Raw genomic sequence first — 9,592 nt, 5'->3', positions numbered from 1 at the left:
CTGTTCTGCCGTTCTGGGTTTTACCCAGTCCCTGGTAAGTGGCTGTTTTACTGATGTCAGCTATTGACAGATATTTGATATCTAACAAACGTATCTGGCTTGGGAAAGTGAATGACTCATTCTTTCACCAGTAGTATTTCTACCATGATAAGCTCCCCCCACCCATCCACCGACCTTTTTTAAAAAAAAAAAACTTGCCCTGGAAACGGAAACGATTGTTGCTGCGTTGACAACAGAGGTCAACTTCAAAATGGCTGCGCACAGCTTGTTGAGGTCCATCTGTCTTTCTGCCGGTGGATTTCGGTCAGTCACTGCAAGTTACAACCGGCAGATTTTTCAGAAAGTCGCTAAAGCACCGACATGGCCTGTGCTTGGAACTACTCAAATCAGGGGGATAAGGGAGGGTGAGTTTTATTGCAATGATTCAGAGGTGGAAACGGACACAGGGCAGCAGTGAAGTATCGGCAGTGATTCTAATTAACGAAACATGCATTTCAATTCAAAACAGAAATATTTAGTGACTTAAAGGATTGTTATTATTATGAAATATAAACAATGGGAGTCGTAACTTATTTGTTTTATGTTTATAGAGGCATTAGTCTAGGTAGTATCTTTAAGCTAGGCTACACATGTCTGTCAACTCAGTGTACTCACACAGCCAGCCAGCCAGACAGACAGACCAGCCATACTGGGATGGTAACAAAAGCATGCATAACGTTACTATATTGTTCATGTACCTATCACATTATTTCAGATTTGCATAGTGTTTCATTTTTTCTTAAGTAATATTTGCTGGAACAATACTGAAAAATAATTTTAGGTTAGAAAGAGTCGATCTGTTGCCAACATGTAAAATATGTGTATGCTACTGACAACTTTTTTATTTGTTTTGTTTTAGTTGTGGAGAACAAAGATGGCAAGATAACAACCGTAAGTGACGTTAAATCGTACTGCAATAAAAAAATTTTGATTATTATTTAAGACGATAGTTTGTTTAAGTCCTGTGTATAATTCCCATTAACTTTAAATGCAGTAGTCTGCGGCTAAGAGAACAAGCAAAGTGTTCTTTAAGTTGACCACAGCACAGGACGTAATATGCCAAGGCCAATCACGATATTAATCAATAAATACAAATGCATTTATTGCTTATGTCATGACGCGTCTGCATCAACACGTGAAATTAACAGAAGTAAGAGAAAAGCAACAAACTACAATAATAAAATAACAGACAAACTAACTTTAATAAACTAACTGTCAAACTAAATTAACACAGCACTAGATTAATTATGAATACCTGTACAGGAGCAATTTAAGACATGCACAAAAGTATTTAACAGAATGGTGAAGCAACTCGTCAGAACAGAAAACACCAAATTGTGCTCGAACAATTTCCAACTTTTTGTAGCAAGAGAAATAACGGCGCATTTTGCCATTTGTTTACATGCCATTTTGTAGCAATGAGGTGCACTTGTGGAAATCAGAATACAAAACTAGGCAATGATATGACGGCTGTTCTGGAAAGATTTAATAAACCAATCAGTGTGCCTCAAGACACCTTCATGATGACAAGTCACATTTGAAATGATTGAATAAACCATTTGAATTTAAGTTTGATGATGATGAGTTATCAGGTTATAAAACAGCACCGTATCAGTTGTGATCAAATCACTAGCAGTGCCAAAAAGGTGTTCTTTTAACATTTACAATGGGGAAAAATCAGTTTCACCACAAGGGTGTTCTCTTGGCGAAGTGTTCTCTTAGGAGGTGTTCCTATATGCAGAGACTACTGTAAAACAGAATGCCACACTGCATGCTTTTTATAAATCGCAAGATTTATATTCTGATAGTTGCTTGGGGTGTAACGATTCACTGCTACAGACTCTTAGGGTTCGGTTTAATTGACGTGTTAGGTAAAAGTCTGAATACTGGCAAATAAAAGTTGACATTTATCAAGTAAAGCGGTAAATGTCCTGAAATAAACTTGATAATGCTTTACTTTGGACATTTACTGGTAAATGTCAAGAATAACCAAGTGTCTTTGTCACACAGACTGTTGTCAAGAACAGACTTTGTCGCAGATCTGCAAGGATTTGCTGGACTAATATCCTCTTCCCTAATAGCCTCTTCCACTGGCACTTCCGAGCCGTGAGGACTCCAGTTCCTCATGGTACGGATGTGTAACTCTGGCCTCACAACACATCTAAATCAGTTGCGGAGCCAAGCAGGACCAGGGACGGGTTTAATGATTTTCATCATTACATTGTGTCAGTCTGCACGCTGGAAAAAGACAAACATAAAGTGCAGCGATTCGGAGGACAGACAAGTATGGCCCGTATTTGCAGTTCAGTTGTATTCGGTATACAGTGTGCTCTTTTTTCAAGACCCCCCCAAAAGTGTACTTAAAGTGCTGACATCAGAAGCAGGCCCTGTGTTTTCAAAATGTAATTACACACTATTGTGAAAGTAAGCACTTTTGAATGGTTTATTGTATCCTATATTGAGCACTGGTTAAAAATGTTATGATAGTCTTTCTCACTGTCTCGCAAAAGGATTATAATTCTGTAATTAATTGGCTCATGGATTTCAAAATTGGTAAATATGTATTCTTTTCTGTGTCTAACACAAACCAAAAAAAAAAAACACTTTTTCATTCTACGTTTCCTTATCCGATTTCGCATGTACTATCTCTTGCACTCGCTTCACTTAGAGGCCTGACACAGCAGAGTGCACGAGAAATACTGGAAACTTGATAACAGGTAGCCACTGTACAATTCTAGACATATTAGAAATCATTAAATCTAAATAAAAAACACACAAAACATGTATATTAAAGTTAATCTGTTTTTTATAGAACATGTTGTGGTTTAAACATTTAGAATGCTTTGCCATTGACATTCTGAGTGGGTCTGCTCTCAGCAAAATAAGTGTTGTTGCTGTGAATAGGTTCCAATGGGGACTTATACTTAGAATTTATTTTTCAAGTTCACAATAACAAAACTATTTTCACTGTATTAAATGTATTATGATATGTACCATATAGTAACCCATGTCCCAAGGTATGTATCACATTCTTGTGAACCCAACAATGCACCCCCTAATATTTACTGACTTTAATGCTTTTACTTTTTGATGGTTTCAGATTGAAGGGAAATTAGTAGGTGTTAAATCAGAGCTTGAACCCCCAAATCCCTCTGGACAGTGCCCAATCTGCAGGTGGAATCTGAAACACAAGTATAATTACACTGTAAGTATTAAGTTTTTCATGCTTTGTTTCCACAGCAGAAAATAACAACTTGACAATCTCTTTGCCTGTTCAGTGTTTACTTTGGTTTATGTATTTATGAAAAAAATATCCTAGTGAAGCCTGTTAAGGTGGCATTAAACTGTACAGTACCATCCAATTGCATACAATCAGTCTGCAGTGGAAAAGGGTTATGCCAGGGCAGGTGGTGTGTGCTTCCACAACTAGAACTGTTACTCATGCCCTACATGGTGAGAAAGTGTCAAATTTTTCCACGTGGTGGATGACCTTGAAAAAAGCTTAAGTATAATTTAAAAAGATTGTTTCAAAGACTTTCCAACAATACATAAATAATTGAATGTGAGAGGTCGAGTAACCCCTGTGGTCCACTTGAGCAGGGATAACCCAATAGCCAGTGTGATCTATCTGGATATGTCACTGCACATTCAAATCTGATTTATACATAAAGAAGGCTGGGTGCATTTAGTAGTGCCATTGGAAGATCTGTTACTAAAATAAATGGTACCTAATCTAGATTGTGTTTTGGGAACACATACATGAAAAGCATAATTACAGAATATATCAATAGCCGTTGGTTTAAATAGAAGAGCCTATTATGACAAGATCCTTAACTCAAAGTCTGACTTGTATCTGCATGCCAGTGTTTGTAGTATGGAAGTGAAGACACAGTAAGTGTTACTATATTTTAGTTAAAATAGTAACATTGTCTGTCAGTTTAATATTGTAATTGTTTCCATTTACTTGCTGTTAATGATGTTTGGGACTGCTGTCAGGATATTTCCTTTTCTTTGGATTTGTATTAGAATTTACATTAGCATTCAAGTAGAAAAATGTCAAGGCTTTCTTAACCCTCTTTACTAAGAACATAAAAAAATATATGATCGAGAGCAGGCCATTTGGCCCATCAAAGCCCGTTGCCTGGTTACTAGTAGCTGATTTATTTCAAAACTTTGTCAGGGCAAACGGGTGTGCAACAAGATTTCTGTTTGGAACAATACGTTTTACCATTATACATTGCCTGTTGGACAAGTACTTTTTTGTTCTTTTGTCACAATGTTCTGAAAAAAAAACTCCTGTAGAATTCTAGGGAGTCACGCAAGGTCCTGAGAACTCTAAACTGCGGAAGTTGTGCACATACAAATTAAAATTTATATATATATATATATATATATATATATATATATATATATATATATATATATATATATATATATATATATATAATATATATATATATATATATAAATTTTATATAAATATATATACAGACGTGCTCAAATTTGTTGGTACCCCTCCACAAAAAACGAAGAATGCACAATTTTCTCTGAAATAACTTGAAACTGACAAAAGTAATTGGCATCCACCATTGTTTATTCCATATTTCATAGAAATCAGACTTTGCTTTTGATTTTTTATTCAACATAATATTGTAAATAATAAAACAAATGAAAATGGCATGGACAAAAATGATGGGACCGCTAACCTAATATTTTGTTGCACAACCTTTAGAGGCAATCACTGCAATCAAACGTTTTCTGTAGCTCTCAATGAGACTTCTGCACCTGTTAACAGGTAGTTTGGCCCACTTTTCCTGAGCAAACTGCTCCAGCTGTCTCAGGTTTGATGGGTGCCTTCTCCAGACTTCAAGTTTCAGCTCTTTCCATAGATGTTCGATAGAATTCAGATCAGGACTCATCGAAGGCCACTTCAGAATAGTCCAATGTTTTGTTCTTATCCATTCGTGGGTGCTTTTAGTGTGTTTTGGGTCATTATCCTGTTGGAGGACCCATGACCTGCGACTGAGACAGAGCTTTCTGACACTGGGCAGTATGTTTCGCTCCAGAATGCCTTGATAGTCTTGAGATTTCATTGTGCCCTGCACAGATTCAAGGCACCCTGTGCCAGGCGCAGCAAAGCAGCCCCAAAACATAACCGAGCCTCCTCCATGTTTCACTGTAGGTATGGTGTTCTTTTCTTTGAAAGCTTCATTTTTTCGTCTGTGAACATAGAGCTGATGTGACTTGCCAAAAAGCTCCAGTTTTGACTCATCTGTCCAAAGGACATTCTCCCAGAAGGATTGTGGCTTGTCAATATGCATTTTAGCAAATTCCAGTCTGGCTTTTTTATGTTTTTCTTTCAAAAGTGGAGTCCTCCTGGGTCTTCTTCCATGGAGCCCACTTTCGCTCAAAAAGCGACGGATGGTGCGATCAGAAACTGACGTACCTTCACCTTGGAGTTCAGCTTGTATCTCTTTGGCAGTTATCCTTGGTTCTTTTTCTACCATTCGCACTATCCTTCTGTTCAATCTGGGGTCGATTTTCCTCTTGTGGCCGCGCCCAGGGAGGTTGGCTACAGTTCCATGGACCTTAAACTTCTTAATAATATTTGCAACTGTTGTCACAGGAACATCAAGCTGCTTGGAGATGGTCTTGTAGCCTTTACCTTTACCATGCTTGTCTATTATTTTCTTTCTGATCTCCTCAGACAACTCTCTCCTTTGCTTTCTCTGGTCCATGTTCAGTGTGGTGCACACAATGATACCAAACAGCACAGTGACTACTTTTCTCCATTTAAATAGGCTGAATGACTGATTACAAGATTGGAGACATGTGTGATACTAATTAAAGAAACTAATTAGTTTGAAATATCACTATAATCCAATTATTTATTATCTTTTCTAAGGGGTACCAACAAATGTGTCCAGGCCATTTTAGAATATCTTTGTAGAATAAGCAATAATTCATCTATTTTCACAGCTTCTTTGCTTTATTCTATGACATACCAAAGGCATGCAAGTATACAATTAAAATAGCTTTTAATTTCATCACTTTTCAGGAGGAATGAAGCATTATTTCAATGAGCTGTAAGGGTACCAACAAATTTGAGCACGTCTGTATATATATATATATATATATATATATATATATATATATATATATATATATATATATATATATATATATATACAGATATATATAATATATATAATTACACACACACCATTCTACAGGCCCAGCTGCCCTCCAGGTCAAAAAAGGCAGCTGCCGGGCCTACAAAATTGGGGGAAAAAAAATCATAATTGCGTGTGTGAAGTTAGTTTTCAGGTTTGTTTTAGCGGAACAGGCTCTGCGAGACTCCTGCGGAGCCTCGCCTAGCCACGCCTTGCCTCTCCTCCCCACCCCCTACGTAATGTGATGTATTTGGTGTTTAGCTAAATTACTAATATTTGGGGAAATGTTGTAGCTACATCACATACACTGAGATAAATGATTCAATTTTATCGAAATTATTACATACTGACATTTAATCGGAAATAGGCCCAATGGTCTGAAAGTAATTAATGCTCGTCTTGCTTTCATACCCATCGCATTCAGGTCCGGTTACATTTAACTAGTATTGAGAGGAATGGTAGTTCCTCATACAAGTTAGAAAAACTTATTTGAAACTACCGAGAGTCTCTATACAGCTCAAAGAGATTAGCTGTTTTTACCATGTTGCAGCAGCAAAACTAAATCACTTAGAATTACCATCTGTACCAGTATCAAAAGTCTGAAACTTTCTTACCTCAAATGAAAAAAAAAACATACATACCTCTTATACACAATGAGATATAAGTCGTCAAACTAAGATAAAATTATTCTTCTTCCATCTACTTTTTAAGGGTGTGTAGCGACTATTCAAACAGAAAAACAAAATAACTAGACATCTACCAATCATGTGATTCCACATGTTGGTCAACGTCAAAACAAACCAGGGTATGCAAGCAGTTTGATATCCACACCATTTATATTAAACAAATTATTTATGTTTTAAAACAGCACATGTCTGGAATAAATACATTTAGAAATAAATATTTTTAAATAAATAAATGTAGAAATGAATACATGTTTATATTATAAATGTATAAATGAATTAATAAATAGCAAGCTAGAAAAATACATGTCATATTAATTGATTTGGCTGATGCGTTTATCGACAGCAATGGACATTTATATACCTATATAAAAAGTACAAGTTTCATGTATTGCAAGTTGCCTGAAATTAATAGCGCATCAAAGAAAGTCACCGAGGTTGAAACATTTAATGGTAGCTACTGAGTCAACATTTACATTGTAACGTTTAAAACAATCTTTTAAAATGTAACAAGGGTCATTTAAATGTGTTGGCTGAAAAAAAGTAACAAGCAGACAAAACTGATTAAAACTAAACAAGTTTGAATGACAAATTTGAAAACATTGTCGAGTTTTGTAAACATTTAAAACTTGTATGCTATGTTCATTATTATTATTATTATTTATTTCTTAGCAGACGCCCTTATCCAGGGCGACTTACAATTGTTACAAGATATCACATTATTTTTACATACAATTACATTATTATTTATTTTATTTTTTTTACATACAATTACCCATTTATACAGTTGGGTTTTTACTGGAGCAATCTAGGTAAAGTACCTTGCTCAAGGGTACAGCAGCAGTGTCCCCCACTGGGGATTGAACCCACAACCCTCCAGTCAAGAATCCAGAGCCCTAACTACTACTCCACACTGCTGCCCATACAGTAATTAAACGGACTGTGTTGTATAGCGTTATGCTGACTTTGAAAAACAAAATGTTAAAAACAGGGTTTAGTGCAAATGAGAAAACCGTTTTTCTTTACACACACTAAATTATATATGACGTACACGCAAGCATGCTCTCTCAAACACACACACAGTCACACGCACACACATACACGTCTATGCTACCAAGTGGGATTCTCCATCAGCTATGTGGGCACCATGACTTCCCAACATTTTCTTTAAACCAAATATATATAGAAAATTATGTTTTAAGCTCAACATTGATTACACCGTGTAACAATTTTTTTTTTTTTTTTTTTTTTTGGTTCCTGGGTAGTAAGTGTTATTGAAAATGGCTATTATTCCCCACAAACTTTGAAGAGGTGAATCCAGGTGAAAGCTATGATCCCTTATTGATGTAACCTGTTAAATCCACTTCAGTCAGTGTAGATGAAGGGGAGACAGGTTAAAGAAGGATTTTTAAGCCTTGACACATTTGAGACATGGATTGTGTACTGTATGTGTGCCATTCAGAGGGTAAATGGGCAAGACAAAAGATTTAAGTGCCTTTGAACGGGGTATGGTAGTAGGTGCCAGGAGTGCCGTTTTGAGTGTGTCAAGAACTGCAACGCTGCTGGGTTTTTCACGCCCAACAGTTTCCCGTGTGTATCAAGATTGGTCCACCACCCAAAGGACATCCAGCCAACGGCAGGCAAGTGGTCAAAAACGGCTCATAGATGAAAGAGGCCAAAGGTGGCTGTTACGAATTGTGCAGAGCAACAGATGGGCTACAGTTAGTCAACTGACAGTCCAGTACAACATTGGTGCCGAAAGACCCATAAAAGAATGCACAAGTCGTCGTACCTTGACACGAATGGGGTATGGCAGCCGATGACCTAACAGAGTTCCACTTCTTTCAGCAAAACACAAGAAACTGTGGTTGCAGTGGGCTAAGGAACGAAAACATTGCCTGGTCCGATGAATCCCGGTTCCTGCTGTTTCATGCTAATAGGAGGACTAGGGTATGGGGAAAACCACTTGAGTACATGCATCCATCATGCTGCGTGTCAACATTGCAGGCAGGTGGTGGTGGTGTGATTGTGTGGGGTGTGTTTTCATGGCACACATTGGGCCCCTTGATAAATGTGGAGCAACGTTTGAATGCCCCAGGATATCTGAACATCATTGCCAATCAGGTGCATCCCTTTATGGCAGTAGTGTATCCATCTGCTAATGGATTTTTTCAGCAGGATAATGCCCCATGCCACAAGGCTAGGATTGTCCAGGAATGGTTCCACGAACATGACGGTGAATTCAGCTTACTGCAGTGGCCTGCCCAGTAACCAGATCTCAATCAAAATGAGCATCTGTGGGATGAGAAGGAACGAGCTATTCGGAGTAGAGATCTACTACCAGCCAACTTGACATAACTGTGGGAAGCATTGGAGTCGACATGGGAAACGCTTTCGATACCTTGTCGAGTCCATGCCCAACAAATTGAGGCTGTTCTGAGGGCAAAAAGGGGTGCAACTCAATATTAGGAAGGTGTTCCTAATGTTTTGTACACTCAGTGTATAGTGCCCATTGCTTCTGTTTCATGAATCCAGGAAAATGGGCCAGTGTGCCAAAAAGCTGAAAATTAATTTACAAACCATTTTTTAAAAACATAACTACGAACTGATCCTAACTTTCCCGCCGCACGTCATATTTGTTGTACAGTCAGACTCTGAGACTGCGTACCGAAGTGCTGTGTTGGTGGTACTCGTTCC

The 9,592-nt window shown here is 37.5% G+C and overlaps 1 protein-coding gene across 1 annotated transcript in view; it reads left to right on the top strand.

Annotated features, from left to right (window-relative positions):
• Window positions 1–211: 211 nt before the first annotated feature.
• mrps18a (mitochondrial ribosomal protein S18A) overlaps window positions 212–9,592 on the top strand; it is a 42,565-nt gene continuing 33,184 nt past the window's right edge. The window contains exons 1-3 of the mRNA XM_034017683.3: window positions 212–404; window positions 899–930; window positions 3,140–3,244. Of these exons, the coding sequence (XP_033873574.3) occupies window positions 251–404; window positions 899–930; window positions 3,140–3,244 (291 nt within the window). The 5' untranslated portion in view covers window positions 212–250. The remainder of the gene's footprint in view (window positions 405–898; window positions 931–3,139; window positions 3,245–9,592) is intronic.

The sequence above is a fragment of the Acipenser ruthenus genome, chromosome 6 (genome assembly GCF_902713425.1).
Source record: "Acipenser ruthenus chromosome 6, fAciRut3.2 maternal haplotype, whole genome shotgun sequence".
NCBI lineage: Eukaryota > Metazoa > Chordata > Actinopteri > Acipenseriformes > Acipenseridae > Acipenser > Acipenser ruthenus.
This window is presented reverse-complemented; position numbering and strand designations above follow the sequence as displayed.